The sequence below is a fragment of the Panthera uncia genome, chromosome E1 (assembly GCF_023721935.1).
Source record: "Panthera uncia isolate 11264 chromosome E1, Puncia_PCG_1.0, whole genome shotgun sequence".
Taxonomy (NCBI): domain Eukaryota; kingdom Metazoa; phylum Chordata; class Mammalia; order Carnivora; family Felidae; genus Panthera; species Panthera uncia.
Window position 1 is genome coordinate 23,759,433 of NC_064814.1, and position 18,274 is coordinate 23,777,706.

General features: G+C 48.6%; 1 protein-coding gene across 3 annotated transcripts in view; it reads right to left on the reverse strand.

Annotated features, from left to right (window-relative positions):
* The window catches only part of SLC39A11 (solute carrier family 39 member 11), a 344,617-nt gene that overhangs the window by 144,338 nt on the left and 182,005 nt on the right, over nucleotides 1–18,274 (reverse strand). For all 3 annotated transcript variants that reach the window (XM_049637703.1, XM_049637702.1, XM_049637701.1), the window contains exon 6: nucleotides 848–1,018. In XM_049637703.1, the coding sequence (XP_049493660.1) occupies nucleotides 848–1,018 (171 nt within the window). The remainder of the gene's footprint in view (nucleotides 1–847; nucleotides 1,019–18,274) is intronic.

The window sequence follows — 18,274 nt, forward strand, 5'->3', positions numbered from 1 at the left end:
TGATCTCAGTGGTAGCAAATGCCCATTTCACAGATGAGAAAACCAAGGCTCAGAGAGCTCGAGTCATTTGTCCAGATATACTAACTGGTGAATTCCAAGATGTGACCGACCCAAGGACTGCCTCAGCTTCCTTCAATTTATTTTTTTTTTTATAATCTCTTTATTCTTTTTCATGGTTATCTACATTCTCTAGTTACTCTAAATGAAACGTGATATTATTTTTGAAATAGAATGCCAGCACATTTTTTCAATTAAAATAAATCCAAAGACACAGCACGAATTACTGCCGAATGCTAAAAAGGATAGGCCTCGCAAGGACATTTCAGACAGGTGTCCCACAGCAAGAAGGCACGTAAGGCAACTATCAGTGCTAAGCTATACAGAAGTCAGTATTTTAAAAGGGCGTTAAGCAGGGGCGCCTGGCCAGTTCAGTCGGTTACGCGTCCCATCTTGATTTCAGCTCAAGCAAATCGTGATCTCACGGTCCGAGAGTTCAAGCCCCTGCACCAGGCTGTGCACTGACAGCACAGAGCTTGCTTGGGATTCTCCCTCTCCTTCTCTTTCTGCCCCTCCCTCACTCTCTCTCTCACTGTCTCTCAAAATAAATAAACTTAAAAAAAAAATAATAAAACAGCATCAAGCGGAACCGGAGACATCCCGGGCTTATAAAAGGTGCTCCCCACAGCAATAACGCAAGTTACAAATAAAGCCAAGGAAGATTTGCATTCTGTCCCCCACCCCCGTCAAAAAAGGACCCACGTCACGACTGTTCCAGCCGAGCAGCTGAGCTGACGGCGTGACTTTACCTTCGGGCAGGTGGCTGGACCGCTCGGGGGCAAGACCTCACCTGGAATGTTGTGTATGGTGATGGCCAAGATGAGCAGCGCGATCCTCCTCCAGCTGCCGCCAAGGGGCTGCGCCAGGTTCCCTTGAGGAGGCGGCGGGACAGCGGGGCCCTCAGGAAGACCCGCGGCCACCGCCTTCTTCCGCTGATAGGCCTCCCCGTTCTCACTCTTGTCTGAGCAAACAGAGAGGGACAGGGAGAGAGAGCACTTTGAAAATGTGCACGCTGGTCCTTGGCAAGCAGCAGCGGGAAGCCGCTTTCAACCCCGGGAAATGGTCCACTTCCTGACTTCCCAGGGGACCGCGGATTCTGTTTCTTTTCCTGTTCCTCCTTCCTTCCTTCACTTGATTCATTTTAGCAAACATTCGCTGAATGGACGGCGCCCAAAGTACAGGTACTGGAAGGGATAAAAAAAGATGGAACTGGGGCCACCCTAACAACACCTATTTAAAAGAAACAATACTGAGGAGTGGCCAGGAGCTGAGAGCCTGGAGCCAGGCTCCCCGACTCACCCCTAACTTGTGCACATAGCAGCTGTGTGGCATTACACAAGCTGGTTACCGTCTCTGTGCCCTGGTTTCCGGAGTCACAAAATGGGACACTAAGAGGACCCAACCCACAGAGGTTCGTGAGGCTTAAATGAGAGGCTCCATGCAAGGGCTAAGTGCGTAGGTGTGGACAGTGCTGGCTGTCCTGTGTTTCCTCTTTCCCTACAGCATTGCAGGGTATGTGACCCTCCTCTCCTCTTCACACCGCCTCATGGGAACCCATCTGCGTGCCAGGCCCAGCCAAAGAGATCCCCTCCCCAGGGCCAAGGGACTGGTGACGTGTGTGGATTCTCAATCCGAAAGGTCGTGCGAGGGCAGCCTGACGACCCACGAGGGAAGAGAGCAAGGAAGCAGCTTGGCAGATGACAGAAGGAAGGGGCTGCACACAGACACAGACATGGGAAATCATGCACCCAGCCAGCCAGCCGGACAGACAGACAGACAGACACACAAATGGCAGCCTGCATGTCACGGGACATTCTGAGCCCCACAGGCTGACTACGGTCCCAGCCACTGGACTTCATGAGCCAACCTCCCTTTCAAACGTTCCTCTTGGGGGACATATTTGAAGGATGTCATTTCCTAGGCCCAGGCTGTGCCAACTACCCATGGTCTCCAGGGTCATTTGCTCACTCTCAATGGAGGCAAATCGCCTGGGTCTGAGGCAGTGTCTAGACTGCGGTGCACAGCACGGGACGCATTTGTGGGAGCGGCTTCCTGGGGGAGCAGAGTCTGGAGTGAATCTCAGGCACGTGGTGGCACAAATGGAAAGGAGGGTCTCGCTATCACGAGTGAACCTAAGAACCTGTAAGTCACAACTCAGTGGTCTTGGACGGGACACAATAGGGCAACCATACATCCCAGTTTGGGCTCGCCACCCCGGGGGTGGGGGGATTGGTGGTGTCCCCTTTCACTCTCAAAGTGTCCTGGTCTGGACAATAAGCGATGTGGCTCCCCTGGCTGCCGGAAACAGCAGAAGCTTGACTGATTCTCCACTGTGTCGTGGGGGAATGTCTCTTGCAGGAGTTAATGGTCATCAACTTGAAGGGTAGGAGGGACTCTCTGTGGTGGGCTCCTTCCCTTCCCTATGAACTTTCCACGAGCAAAAGGATTCTCACCTCTGAGCTGAAAGTTGCAGAAAATTTTTCCCAGAGTCAAATTAAGAAACAACAGGCAACTATAAGGACTCCTTTTGCCCTGACCATAGGGCTCTCCTTTACTTCTTTTTATTTTTTATTTTATTATTATTTTTTTATTTCTGGGAGAGGGGGAGAGAGAGAGAATGTGAGCAGTGGAGGGGTAGAGTGAGAGGGAGACACAGAACTGGAAGCAGGCTCCAGGTTCTAGGCTGTCAGCACAGAGCCCGACGCGGGGCTCGAACTCACAAACTGTGAGATCATGACCTGAGCCAAAGTCGGAGGCTTAGCTGACTGAGCCACCCAGGCACCCCTCTCCTTACTTCTTGGTATAAGGCAAAGGTAGGAGGGGGTTGATCTTAGCAACCAGAATCTCGCTACATAAACTTGACCGGGTCTTTATCCTCTTTTCGGATGAACGTGCCTAAGTGAACATTGCTTTGTATTCCCAAAATGGGGGCGGGGAAGGGGGGAATCTTCTTTTGAAAATCCTTCTGTGTTTGTTCACTCAAATCAAGGAAGTAAGCCTGAAGAGTAAGCAAGTTCCAAAGGGCAGGCAGACTCAGGCTTCCCCAGGTCCCAGTCGGTTCTCTCTCTCTTACGAAAGCCGAATCTCAATGCGCTTAGGGAGAAGGGGCCTTCTACGGATCCTCCAGAACACGCAGGGTTACCAGCCCCCACCCAGTCAGCAGCCGCAGCTCATATAACCGGCCTCTGGGGACTCCAACAATCTCTGTTGGAAAGCCACTCTACCCAGACACTATTTGCACGGGGCAAAACTAAACACACATTCATGGCGCGGTCTCCGTATGGTGGCAGAGGGCACCCGCCTTCCTCCCGGACCAGTCAGGAAACACCACGGATTCCTTGGGTTTCCTTTGAGCACACAGACCTGACCTCACTCTCCAGTGGGAGTTGATGGCGGTGGGGGGTGGGGAACTCTTCCCCTTGGGATTTTACAATTTAAGAGAGAAGAGACAGAGAAGATATGAATAATTCCTTTGCATCGGAGGGCAGAAATGTATACTCCCTAATAAACTCTGAAGCTGGTGTTTATTTCTGTCAGGGCCACGGAGGCATCAGACTCTGAATCCGCTGCAAATTTGCACAGAGAGCAACAGAGATGGGGGCACCGTTAGCAAATCCCAGCCGTGTGCTAGTGTCTAATAGGAGCGACGGAGAAGCAGAAAGAGGTAAAGCCACGTGCCCCCACCTTGGGGTCCCCGTGCCCCACCTCGGGGTCCCCGTGTGCGAAAGCTGCTGTGCCCGAACGGGACCTGAGATGGTGTGAACAGCTCACGTGCATGTTAAATAAGCCACTGTTTGCTAATAGCCTCTAATGGGTCTGCAATGAGGAAAATTAGTCCAAATTAATCACTACAGAGAGTACGAACGCCTCCTGAGCAATGAATCTCCTTGCCTCTCCTGGCAGGGCCATTGAGACCACCGTATACCAAGAACACCAGCACCATGAGCAAAGGACGACCACTTCATGGGGGCAGTGGCCAAGCCTGGGGTGGGGTGAAGAGGTGTGCCAGAGCGACAAGAACCTGTTGAGGGGGGAAAGGTCTGGGCACTTTCGCAGTAGGATTTGGCAAAGAGGAAGGACGGGCAATGTCGATTCAGAAACGCAAAATGGCATTAGTGACATTGGCTAATAGGGAACTTTATCCTCAGTCTTCACAAAAGCCCCACAAAGCAGAGAAGGTTCCCTCTAACAAATGCAAAGCTTGAGGGGCACACCTGGGTGGCTCAGTCGGTTAAGTGTCTGACTTCGGCTCAGGTCATGATCTCGCGGTTCATGAGTTCGAGCCCCACGTCGGGCTCTGTGCAGACAGCTCAGAGCCTGGTGCCTGCTTCGGATGCTGTGTCTCCCTCTCTCTCTGCCCCTCCCCTGCTCTCTCTCTCTTAAAAATAAACATTACAAAAAAAATTAAAAACAAAAAAAACTTGAAGAGCAGAGAGGTAGAGTTAACCAGTCCCAGGTCACCAACTTGTCCCAGATGGATTCCAAAGTCAAGCCAGGTCTTTGCTTCCAGAGGCCACCTCTTAACCAGGACCCTGTTGTTGACTGGGCTGGGGTGTGAGGGGTGGGGAGGGGGGGCTGTTGATCTGCTCCTTTGCTTACTGCTCTCACTGTCGTGGCATTCAGGGACTTGAAATCCCAGATGTTTATGTTGGATACATTCAGCGTGCAGAGGGGGTTTGGTGAGCTTGCAACCAGTGACCCCAGAGGTGGAGAAGGCTAGGTGGACGTCTCGTATCTATAGTCAGTCCCACTCATAGACAAACCTGAAAACAACGCTTCTGAAACCCTTAGACCTGCTATGTCCAAGGATAAAGCAGCTACAAGTAGAAAATAGTTATCAACACCTAGCGCGGAACACAGGGTTACGATTCTTTCAGAAGGTAAAAGAAAAGACTTCAAAGCTGCCCATTATCAAAAAAGCATTTTTTTTTTTTACCTGAGACGTTAGCATCTAAGAATCCACACAAAGAAGGGACCCACTGCTGGGGTTGAGCCTGTTGTCCTCCTTTCCTGGAGAGGCACGGTGTTGCTGGATTTGAGAAGGACCACAGGGGAACAGACAGACCTGGCCAAGGCTCATCTCTCCCACTGAAGGGTGGGGCGACCTTCTGTGACACATTCACACAATCACACATGTGATTCTCATCCCAAAGCATCGTATCACAGAGCAAAGCCGTCTCTGGTCCGGCAGGCACGAGCCAGGGGTCATGGCAAACCCTGATGCCTGGGTAGGCCCTGTCCCCCTCGGGGTTTGACAGTGAAGCAAAAGGTGAAGTCTCTGTATCAGTGGCTCTAAACCATTTTGAATCAGCAACTGCTTTTGAAAAAAAAAATTTGTTTTAATGTTTATTTATTTATTTGTGTGAGAGAGAGAGAGAGAGAGCACAAGCCGGGGAGGGAGAGAGAGAGGGAGAGAGAGGAAGACACAGAATCCAGAGCAGGCTCTACATTCTGAGCTGTCAGCGCAAAGCCCAACACAGGGCTTGAACCCAGGAACCGTGAGATCATGACCTGAGCTAAAGTTGGCCGCCTAATTGACTGAGCCACCCGGGCGCCCCAGCGACTGCTTTTTAAAGTACAGTGAAAGCTATAATCCTCTCTTCAGCAAATAAATAAATAAAAATTAAAAATTAATTAATAAAAAACAAAGACAACTTGAAATAATTTTTGAATCCTCATGGATTCAGGGACCTCAGACCGAGAACATCGTGCAAAATGAAAACCACGTTAACCTTTGTTTTCATAACCCAGGGGCCCGGGATGGGGCCCACGGGATGTCTGGTGTCCCTCTGATGATGTAACCGGCCAAATCTAACAGGGCCCAGGGATGAAACCTCAGCGCCCAGCGAATGCGGCAACACTAATTAATAAATCACCAGCCACAAGAGCTTTAAAAATATCCCCAACATATCATTGGAAATGATCTGGTTGAGTTAACACAAATAGGCAAATCCTCATCTGCTAAGTGCAGAAAACTTCAACCCACTGGAAAAATACCTTCCTTCTAAACCCCATTTACAAAACATATAATGAAGAGTAGTCAGTGATATATATATTCACTACGTACTACATATGCACAAACAAAATCAAAAGGCCAGTCCGAAGCAGGGAGAGAGGATAATCTATTTACTTATTATGTTTCCTTCCTGTTGGTTTCCCAGGAAATCAGAATGAGTTGGGGGAAGAAATTCAATTATTAACATGAGTGTGACAATGCTTGCTAAGAATTTGGTTGTTTCTTTAATCATTTATGGGATTATTATGCTTCCTTTATGTAATTAATGCCAAATTTGAGCATGAAATAATGACTCAACATGGGTGAGTATCCACCCTGGCACGTGAAGAGATCAAGGCCCATGGAGGCCCTTCCTGACAGTCACATGGAAATTTAAGAAAGAGCCAGGTCATTCTCACAGTCTTGGCAGATGACCCTCCAGTTCAAATATACCCAAAACTAAAGCCTATAACTGTCTCTAAACCTCTCCACACGCAGACTGCTTCCTTTTTGTAAAGCTGTAAGCATAACTACATTAAAGAAAAAGTCTCCGGTGTCCCTATCCTGATGACCGTCATTTGTTCCTACCCTTGTCCAGTTCATGCTTTTGTGTGTGTGTGTGTGTGCATATTTGTGGTCAGTGCAAATGGTAAAGAGAATAGATGTGGGATCACACTGCCTACCAGGGGATCATGGCTTTGTTAACCATGAGACTTTGGCTCTGTCAATCATTAGCCATAAGGCTTCAGAGAAATGCTATATCTGTGCCTCAGTGCCTTTGTACTAAAATGGTTTTTTGTTTTTTGTTTTTTTTTGAGAGAGAGACAGGGCACAAGTGGGGGAGGGGCAGAGAGGGAGGGAGACAGAATCTGATGCAAGCTCCAGGCTCCGAGCTGTCAGCACAGAGCCTGATGCAGGGCTTGAACTCACAGACCGTAAGATCATGACCTGAGCCGAAGTCGGACACTTAACCGACTGAGCCACCCAGGTGCCCCTTGATTATACATCTTAATGTACAGTTTCATATTCCACTTGTTTCACTTAAAACTCCAGAAATATTTTCTACATTTCTTAGCCTCTGTGACTCTAGTTTTTAATGCCTTAAGGGAATTTTGCTTAGTTCTGAGCCCATCATTTGCAAAACCATTTCTTTTTATTCAAGTTTAATTCAGTTTTCTAGACGCTAAAAGCTGCGGTGCCTCGTCTTGCCACATGGGGGCATACTCTTTCTGCTCCCTCCCACCTAGGAGGGGCACCCACCCAGGAAAAGTACCTTCTTGACCTCAGGCACTAATTCTTTGTTTTATGGCTTCATGGTTCACATATACCATGGGAGCAGAGGGGCTGACCTACCCCAGGAAACACACCCCCGCACGTGAGGAAAAGCTCCTAATGCAGAGAGAAAAACTTTGTGCAATGATTCTTAAATCTTCCCCGGGCTTACTTGTAACTCCTAGTTAGCCAACAACTGCTTTCCTAACATTGAACCACAGTGGAGCTGTATCACAGGCACATTTTGCAAATTCAGGTATGTGCCGTTGAAAACAAACATGAGAAAACTCCATTTATCCATTCCTCCCTTTCTCCTTTCCATCACTATCCTTTCAAAGAAATTTTGGCTTCAATCACCCAGAAAGAGAGAGGTGTTCGTTGAAATGGTAAGAAAAATGAATTCTTGGCTTTGGAGGTTCTGGGTGAGGGGCAAGTCTTGGCGGTTTAAGGGAGAAAAAGGATGTTCAGGGGGGTGATTTTGACTCTTCAACATTTTTGCCTTAAATGCTGTCTTTAGAACCCACTGGGCACTTGTGTTAGGAAATGGGAAGGTGTGAGTCGCTGAGGCTGGCAATTGAGTGCAATCCATCTCTCGATGCAAAACCGGGCAGCCAAGATGATGCTCGTGGCACCCTCACCCGAGAGAAGTTCCTCAGCTTTCCTGAGCCCTACGAGGCTACTCACCCATGAGTGTCCTTAGATCCTCCACAACCCCTTGGAAATGCCAACATATATGCTGCAAATGTGAAGTCCTGGCATAAAGCCAACAGCATGGCATTCATTTAAATGTTGCCCATTCCATAAGTTTTATGGGCTCCAGTAGTCAACGGGGGGCTGGCCAGCCGTTCGACCCACCTCTCCACCATTGGGCAGGTGCCCCAAATAAAATACCCCTGCTGGTAAATACTCCTGCTGGTATAGTAACTGCATTCTGACTATAAAGATATAAGTACAAATCAAAGCAAGCTTGGAAACTCTAAAAATAGACAGAAGAAAATTTAAATCACACATAAACACATCACCTAAAAACATATATATTTGGAGTTTGGTATACTTCCTTCCATGCTTTTTTGCCTGGTTTTACGTAACCGGGATAGCATATTATACAACTGAAGACTGCTTTTTATTCTCGCTAAACATAAGCATTTCCCCCATATGACTGAAAACTCTTAGAAGCATTTCCAGCAATAGAAATTATTATTTACATTCTCATAGTGTTGGGCATTTAGGCCATTTCTAATTTTTTTTTTCTATAAATATCACTGCAAAACCTTTCACCTGTATTAACAAGCAGAAATTTGAACAAAATTCCCAGAGCTGAAGTGTTGATGAAAGGGCGGTGGTGTGTTTGGCTAATTAATTTCCAGAAAGGCCATGCCATTTCCATTTCCATGAGGAAAGTTCACGAGTTCTCACCATGGCATTTCTTAGTCGGCATGGGTATTTTTCATTTAAAAATAAATGTATCCGCTTATGAAGGAAATGACATTTCCCTTCATTTGTATTTCTTTGACTACAGGTGAAGTTGAACATTTTTCAGAGTTTCAGGTGTATTTATTTCCCCTTTTGTGAAGGGTCCTCTGTCCGAACAAGGCCTCTTTAATGATATATGATTAACTAACTCCTTACGGACACGGGTAATTTTCCTGTGAGGCTCTGTGCTTGTCGATGGTACCTGAGACCCGGCTGGGAGCGGCGGGTGTTCTCACACATCAGACAGGTGTATCCACCTGGCCAACCTGGGATTCCAGCCTCCCTTTAAAAAGTTCCTCAGGGCGCCTGGGTGGCTGAGTCGGTTGAGCATCCAACTTCTGCTCAGGTCATGATCTCGCGGTTCGTGGGTTTGAGCCCCGCGTCGGGCTCTCCGCTCTCAGCCTGCTTCGGGTCCTCTGTCTCTCTGCCTCTCTCTCTCAAAATTAAATAAACATTAAAAAAAATCCCCTTTGACATTCCTCAAGACAGTGTACTGCCTTTTAAAAAAAGTAGGGGGAGAGGGGTCATCCGCTTCATTTATGCTGCTGGCTGCTATGGTCCCCAAAGCTGTGTTTCTCTCTCAATATTGAAACTCTACTTTTTTTCAAAAGCAGGATACATGACCAGCTTCTCTTCCTTCCCTAGTCTTCTTGCTACCCAATGACCCTGGGACTCTTGTAAGTAACAGCAGTTCCACAAACATTACATATGGCGAGAGGAATCTAGTGTGGAACAGGAGCCCTGCTGGAGCTTCCAGATTTAGCAAATAAAAAAGACGGGGTGCTCAGTTGTAACCGAATTTCAGATAAAATGAAACTTTTTAGGATAAGTATATCCCAAATATTGCCTGGGATATACTTATCGTAAAAAGCATTCATTCTTATTTGACCCTGAAACTTACCCGGATACCCTGTATTTTATCTGACCGTCCTACTTGTTGCCCCATTTAGCGTCTCAGTTCTCAGGTGGGGAGAGAATGCGCAAACCGCATTCTACTCTGAAAGCAGCCACACACTCTTCTCAGTGCAAAAGTGTCCAAGGAGACGCTGCATTGGTCATATGTAATCCAGGGCAGGAAAAGATTCCACTGGAGATGAAGGAAACTTCATGGAAAGATAACTGAAGTATTTACTATGCTTAATTACTAACCCTTGAGCAGAGAAGCATCTGGAGTTTAAGAAATATGATGCAAAACTTATTTACAGGGGTTACCTGGGTAGCTCAGTCGGTTAAGTATCCAATGTTGGCTCAGGTCATGATCTTACGGTTCGTGAGTTCGAGATCCACATCGGGCTCTCTGCTGTCAGCACAGAGCCCGCTTTGGATCCTCTCTCCCGCTCCCTCTGCCCCTCCCCGACTGGTGCGTGCATGCTCTCTCTCTCTCTCTCTCTCTCTCAAAAATAAACATTTCCTAAAAAACCTGATTTATAATCTCTGTAACTAGAATAGATGTCTTCACTTATCGTTCTAAACATCATGAGCCACACGATTATCAGAGGGTCAAATGCTGCCTGGGTAGGGTGGCTGGCGATTCCCCTGTCTTTTCAGTCCATATTTCCCAGGACCTGTAAGTAACCCATGCCTCGCCTATTGATGCTTACAAATAAGCAACTGCTTAGCGACAACACAGACACAAATGGATCTGCATAACTGGTAAAAAATTAAATGTACCTCCGAAGAGATGGGCTCACTCTTAGCGAGAGATTTCTCATCCATTAAGCAAACCACCCACTAAAACATGGCTTTTTCCAACTATCTAAGGTAATAATTTATATTCTCAGCCAAGGGAGCCAAAATATCCAATAACATTACCTACCAGGTCAGTTCTTCTGCTGCAAAGGTACAAACAACCAATTAATCAACATGAACTCATTCCTGATGAATTGAATGTGGTCTAAAAATAAATCCCAGGTGGGCTCCAGAGCTGTCTACCCTGCATGTGTGTGTTCAGCACAAATGCTCCCGTGGGAAAGAGATCATTCTAGCTTTGGGGGAGTCCAGCCGCAAAAGACATTTGTTTCAAAAAACTCCCAGCACACTCATCGGAGAGAGACAAAGGGCATCCTGAAAAATACCAGTGCTTGTAAGAGCTTTGCAAAGGACTCTCGGCCGACCCCAGAAAGATGGCGGGGTGGGGGGAGAGGGGGGAAAGGCGTGTGCTTAACCTACATGGTTGTCAATTACCGGGTCAGGGAGGAGGCACCCAGGAGAACAGCACCCACTTCGGGGCTCTTGTCCAACAGCAAATATTAACTTAATTGTCATTGGTTCACTTTCCCCTATGACATAATGCTGTTCTGCTGTCCTCTCTAATTCTGAGAATAAAGATCAATAGCCTAGACCACTATATCCCCCAAGTGTGGAGTAAAAGTCCATCCGTTGCTGGGTCACGGTGGGAGCTCGTAAAACACCAACTCCTGGAGCCCGTCCTGGAGCTACTGGGTTAGAACCTGTGGGCGAGGGCACATCGTGGATTCTGGGGCCCGGGAATCCACCACATGCTGTCTCCCACCCTCACCCCCAAGGTAATTCTGATACATTCTGGATTTTGAAAATTAATATTTTAGACCACTTCAGTGCTACTTAATCCAAGTACTTCCTTAGTCTCTAAATTTACGTCAGTCCAGGGGCACCTAGGTGGCTCAGTCACCTGATTCTTAGTTCTACGTGGGCACCTAAGGACACACATGACTGCCAAACGCACGGCGGGGGACGGAGCAGGGGGGAAGGCAAAGGAATTTAAGACCAGAAGGTAAAAAGTAATTGTACCATCCTGACAGAAACCATGGTCTCCTTACATCAGATGAAAATCCTTTTTTTTCTTCTTTTAGAGAATATGGACCATCACCAGGAAAGGCAGCCGACAGCAGAAGAATTGAGAGAAAAATCAATTCCCCCCCAAACAAGGCATTCTCTTATCTCCCCTGTGTCTACAGAGAGTCTATGAAGGGTCTAGGTCGACCTAAACTCTCCTTCTATTTCTATCTCGCATTTCCTCTCTTGTCCTAGGGCTTGGCCACCAGGAATCCCAACACGACACTATCAATGACACCGTTAGGTGCCACAATCACGAGAGCGCACACATGGCCAGTATTAACCAAGAGCATTACGGTCTGCAAAGGGCGCTGGGAAAAAAACCTTCCTTTTGCCTAGGGGCACGTGACTGAATGGAAACCACGGTGCTGGAAAGGTTCACGTGGATCTAAAATTCCACAAACGTTTCTTGGTCCGGGGATTTTCTTGCTTTTCAGGATACGCACAGTCGACACGGGAACACAGTTAGTGGCTGGAGATAACAAGGAAGGAAGGAAAAGATGAGCACAGGCCTGAAGATGTGTGGTTTGTTGGTTGTCTTGGTTACAAGAAGGTAAGGGAGCTTTACCTGGAGAATTTTTGCCCACGGCAGGTTCAGCGGGGAGAATTTACGAGGCACAGGCCTCAGGGAAGGGCAATAGAAGCCAAGTCAGTCATCAGAAGAAAACTGAGGGGCTCGTGGAATTAACCCAGGAAGGCCACAGAACCCACCCTGGAACCCCAACAGAGCCAAGGGAGACCAGGACTCCTGCTCCACCAAAATGCCACCACACACCCATGTGGCAGCACCTCCGTCCTCAAGGCTGGACGCCAAATGCCCCAGCTCAGGTCACTGGCACTGAGTCCTGGCCACTTCTGCTGGGATAACTTTGCTACCAGGTCCGTCCCACTGGCCAAGCCATGGTCAGCTCTAGCTGCAATAGAGGCCGGAAGTCCAACTTCTACCCTGGGAGACAGGCTCCATCTTCCACCGGGACTCCAAGGTGGGGGGAAAGGAAATACCAAGCACAGTCAAGAAGTTTGGAAGATAAGCCATCACAGGGGGAGAAGGAGGGAAAGGGGGAAGGAAGGACTAGGGAAGACTAACTACCATAGGGAAGCTTTATTCATGTCCTTGGACATCCATGGCTTTGATATACTTGTCTATATTAAATTTGCACCAGGTCGGGGCATCTGGGTGGCTCGGTCAGTTAAGCGTCCGACTTCAGCTCAGGTCATGGTCTCACGGTTCGTGGGTTCGGGCCCCGTGTCGGGCTCTGCTGACAGCTCAGAGCCTGGAGCCTGCTTCGGACTCTGTGTCTCCCTCTCTCTCTCTGCCCCTCCCACAGTCGTGCTCTGTCTCTCCCTGTCTCTCGAAAATAAACATTAAAAATTTTTTTTACACAATTGCACCTGGTTTCCTGCTGTCCTTAGAAAGCCACAAATAAATGAATGAAACCATGGCATAGAAATCTCAGGTCAACTCTATCCCTAGTCTTCTATACACAACCCTGTGCAAGTCCCAACCTCTGAAGGTCTCAGCTTCTTCCAACTACAAATAAGCTGAACTAGGTAGACTTCGGGGCCCCTTCCAGCGCGAATTCTATGCTCTGCCACCGCTGGCCTACATGGTCGTTCATCCCAGACAAGTAGGAGAGAGAGGCTATTTCCAATGTCAGTGTTCATCCAACTCTGTTCTAGACTAAGAAATGCCCCAAGATGAGCTTCAGAGACGGCACATTCACTGTTCAGAAAGTAAGAACGTCCACTGAATGAGGAGCAAATTTGTTTGCCCAGAGGAATCGGCATCTCTTTCTGCCCTAAGACGAAAAGCATTATATTCCCTTTAAATGTATTATGATATTTTCTGACAATACAAACATTCCCAGACATTACAGGAAATAGAGAAAATACTGATAAGGGCACAGGGAAACTAAAAATCATTCACCACCCAGAGGGGACCACCTTGAACAAATCCTGACAGTCTTTTTCATATTTATGCTGTATCTGTATAGATGAACATACATATACACACACACACACACACACACACACACACACACACACACACGTTTTTAGGTGAATCATACAGTTCTGAAACATGACTTCACGTAGTGGTAAGGTGTGAACATACTCCATATCATAACATAATAATCCCCCCGAGTCAGTGGTTCTCAGCCAAATCTCCATCACCTACTGGAGGTCAAGAAGGAACAAGGCAGAGTTTCCAGTAGTCAAACAGAGAACTAACAATATATACTCAAGATATTTTTCTTGTCAGAAGAAAAGATGTGTTAATTGTCCAAACCATTTCAAAGTCTGGGTCAACCAGTTACCTTCCAGGCCTCTAGTGAGCTTTGATGCTTAGAGTACTAAAAGTCATCTGGACAGGAATTATAAACGGGCACTTTACAATTGGCTAAATGTTGGTTGAACTTGGAAGGGTCAATATTTATTACTGTTCTGGGATTTCTGTGATATAAATGTTACCTTCAGGGTGGTTTCTGAGCCCTTCGTTTTTCAGGCTCAATTTAAATGGTGTAGTAGAAAGAACATGTGTATGGTGTGTGTGTGTAGCGGGGGAGGGGGGTCTTCTACAGCCTAAATTCCGTAATATTTAACCGCTTTCCAGTGCATCTTTGGTCTGTGCACAGGGCCACCACCTCTGATGCCCGAGCAGCGCAAAGGGCTGAGTCCTTATGCTCACAATGGCACAGCGCTTAGCACGGAGGAGGTCCTTAAATATTTGTGGAATGAATAATGGAAGCCAAGCACGCTCTTCCCCAGAAAAGTGTGCGCGCACATCTACAACACAGAACATTTTGCACATGTTTTCAGAGAGTCTATGGTTTTATTAAAGGTTAAGACCCTCGTTCCGAAACATCCTACTGATTGACCAACCAACATTTATTTATGCAAATGACTTCCATATGGACATCCATCACAAGGGTCAGCAAATGTTTGGGTAAAGGTCCAGATAATAAATATTTTAGACTTTGTGGGTCATTCCAGCTTCCTGGAAAACTACTCAACTCTGCCTTTGTAGCGCAAAGGGGAGCCACAGACAACAGGCAAATGAGTTGGTTTGTCTGCGTTCCAATAAAACTCTTTTTTACAAAAACAGGCCAGATCTGGCCAGCAGACTGTACTTTGCTGGCCCCTGATCCAGGCTACTAAAAGCAGGGTTTTTAATGGGGCACCTGGGTGGCTCTGTTGGTTAAGCGTCCGACTCTTGGTTTCAGCTCAGGTCATGATCTCACAGCTTCATGGGTTCGAGCCCCACATCGGGCTCCGCTGGCAGCACAGAGCCTGCTTGGGATTCTCCCTCTCTCTCTCTAGCTGCCCTTCCCACACTCATGCTATCTCTGTCTCTCTCAAAATAAATAAATAAACTTAAGATTTTTTTTAAAAAAAGTAGGGTTTTTAGGATTTCTTTAAGATTCAATTCTCTTAGTCATCGGTAGCCCTCATGAGAATTATTCCTAAGCCTTTATGTTCCCCAAAAAGAAGTTTACGGCCTGGGTCCACCCAGCGGCTGGTATGGATAATTCAGCCATGTGTGAATCATAATGGAGGTCACTGGTCAGCTTGACTAACTCGAAAGAACAGTCCAGAGAGTGAGTACCATGACAGAATGCTGCGTCCTATGGACACCTTGTGGTGTCCATGCAAAGGTTTGCCTTGACATTTGCAAGCACTGTCTGTCCTTTCCCCCAACACTCCGTGCTTTGCGTGGCCCATCCGGACCTGCCTGGGCTTGATAAACCAATGGATGAACCTGAGTTCAGTGTATGTGGATCTCCAAGAAACAATATGCAGTGGGTGGCAGACTAATCTCACTGTGGACTTTTTTTTTAGCATGCTAACTATTAGAGCTGCCTACTAACAGAAGACATTACTTCGACCTCATCCTCAACAGGGGACCAAAAAAAAGCAAAAAGAGGAGGGACAGTAGATGACAACCTGAAAAAAGGACACTCTAACCCTCAAAGGCTTATGTAAACACCGACCCTGCTGTGAAAGGCGATGGCCCAAGATAACCTCAGGACCCTGCCTCATGACCTCCTCTCTCTCCCCGATTCAGGTTCAATGATCACCAATTGAAATGCCTATTCTGCACCCCACAGGCATGGTCAGCTGGAAAACTTTTTATCTTCTTTAATTCTAGAAGCAACCCTGGGAGGTAAGTTCTTGCAAATCCTATGTTACAGGTAAGGAAGAGGTTAGCTCAGTGGCCTACCCTAACATCCTTTCAACCAGCCACCCAGCCATTATTCCCAGCTCTGCCTCCTTCATGGAACTAACTGGTTGGTCCACCCCCGGTTTGGTGGGGTATGAAATTCTGCTGCCCCTACTTCTGTTTCCATGAGGAGGGACTTTGCCCTAAACACTCCTGGTCTTTTGTGCCACCCTTAATACCTCCCCATGGGGACAGAGTGAGTTTCCTGAGAGATGAATTTGGGGTTAGCTTCCCCCCTTGCCCTGAGTGCCAGGGTGCCCACAGGCAGCCTGACTTCCAGTCTAGGCCTCCATGCTGCAAGGTTCACGGGATTCCCCAGCGTGTCTGTGAGTTGGTGAGTAAATTGGCCTAATTCCACAGTCCACCATCACGAATCCCATTCTGATGCACATCACAGCCACTGCCTCTAACCCAATCTTTTGGTATTGAGCGTGGAATTTTTATTTCCCTCCGCCTCCTTCGCCTCTTAAAGTTGATTCAGAGCTCGGACAGGGAAGACGGAGGTGTTCGGCAGGAGGCCTCTCCAACCCCAGTCCCCGACCCTAAGCCTCGTCTAGTCTGCAGGGCACAGTGGTCAGTTCAGGGGTGAACGTATGATCTGAGCCAGTGGCCTACGGATATTGCCCCGTGGACACCGCCCCCGTGGGCTGAAGCCCAGCCACGCGGGGCAGGAACAAGGAAATGCGCCGGGTGCAGAGGCTGTCTTGATGGTACTGCCCTCGCTGTTCAGAGCCCGAGGCCTGTTCCTGAAGCTCCCCTTGATTCCGCGAGCTTTCAGTACCTCTCCCCACGAGTGAGCAAATAAAAGTTGATTTGGCTTCAGCTGGATGAGTTGATTCCTGTCGCCAGCAATCAGAAGAGGTCTGACTGAAATAAGAAAACCTCGGCTACAGAGTGATCCTGCTAGGGTAACACTGCCAGTTCACAGCAGGACCGAGAGTCAAGCCCCAGGCTCCTGACTGCTAGTTTGGGGCTGATCCCCACCCACCCCCCCTCCCGGCATCGCACCGCCACAAGCTTTCCCTGCCAGGGGAGCCTCCACCTCCACCAAAACCCAAAGACCCCCGACCCGTTAATTCTCTAAAGCACCAGGGGCACGAACACCTCCTTCTACCATGCAGACGCCTGAGGACGCATCTGACCACCACGCACTGCGGCCACGGATCCTCTGTGCTCACTCCCAAGTGGGGACAGCAGGAGGTTTTAGGGAGGATACACCTGCTCTAGGAGCTTTGTTGCCGTGGAAGTCTCCTGAAAGGACTGGACTGGTGCTTCTGAAAAGAGGCCTTGATCAGAATTATCTGAAAAGCTTTAAAAATCCAGATTCCCAGTCTCGGCAGCAGACCTAGTGGGTCCGCGTGTCCCAAGGGAGGAGCCTGCCCACGGGCATCTCTGTGGGCTCTGAGGTGGGGCTGCTGCTGCTGCCGGCCCACGGGCCGGCCGGCATAGGAGAACCGCTGGATCACATGACATCAGTGTCTTTCCCGGCAACGGGCTCTGAGAATGCCCCACTTCATCAGCCCGTGCTGCCAGGCTGGTCCCTTCCAAGATCACCCACGTCCGAGCACGCGTGACAGTCTCCGCTCTTCGGGCACCTTGTATTTTCCTAGCCTTGCTGAACCCTGGTGTCTGTAAGAACCCCGTAATTGCAAAGTAACCGGCCCGCTTCGGGTGACTGTTGGCTCTGTACACGTCACCCCGGGCTGCACACAGAACAGACATTCGCAGGCCAAGAGGACTTGAACTTGGCCTGCGGGCTCAGACTCGGGTCCGCCTTCCCACCCAGTGCTCGCTGCCCATGCAAATCCCCGGTTCCCTGCACGGTCTCCTGGCCATGAGTTCTGGCCTCATTAACCACTCAGCCCATAGAAGCAGCCAGTCTCCTCAATCCAGCTGGTCCTGGTCCTTGGCCACCCTCGTCTCACCCCATTCCGAAAGCCTATCCAGAGCCGAGCAGGTTCGGGAAGGGAGGAGCCTGAGGGAAGCTAGGAGGAGGGCAGGGTGTACAGGTAGGCACAGGTGTCCTCCTGTGCCTTCCTCTCCTTTGCCACAAGGACGGCCTCCCGCACCGAGACTGAAGCCTCCAGACACTGATCAGATTCCACGAAAGCAACATGAAGAACAACAAGGGCTTATGTGGAGGTGGGACCAGTGGACAACTTGCACCTCAGCAGAAGCGCTTGCCAGGAAGACGTTCCAGGGGATCAAGGGTGGGAGCAAAGGGAACTGCGTTCCACAAGGGTCAGCAAAGAAAGTCCCTTTTCTGGGGGACAGGACGTGGTCGGGACCAAGTCTATTCTAAGACAGAACCTGCGATGGGCAGAAGCACCTGTATTCTGATAGGTAGCGATGAATCTGTTGTCAGCGCGGCCCTAAGGTGAAGCCAATGTCGAGGACACTCATGGGTCGGGTGGGCTCATTTCCAATCAGCCTGGGCTTCTAAG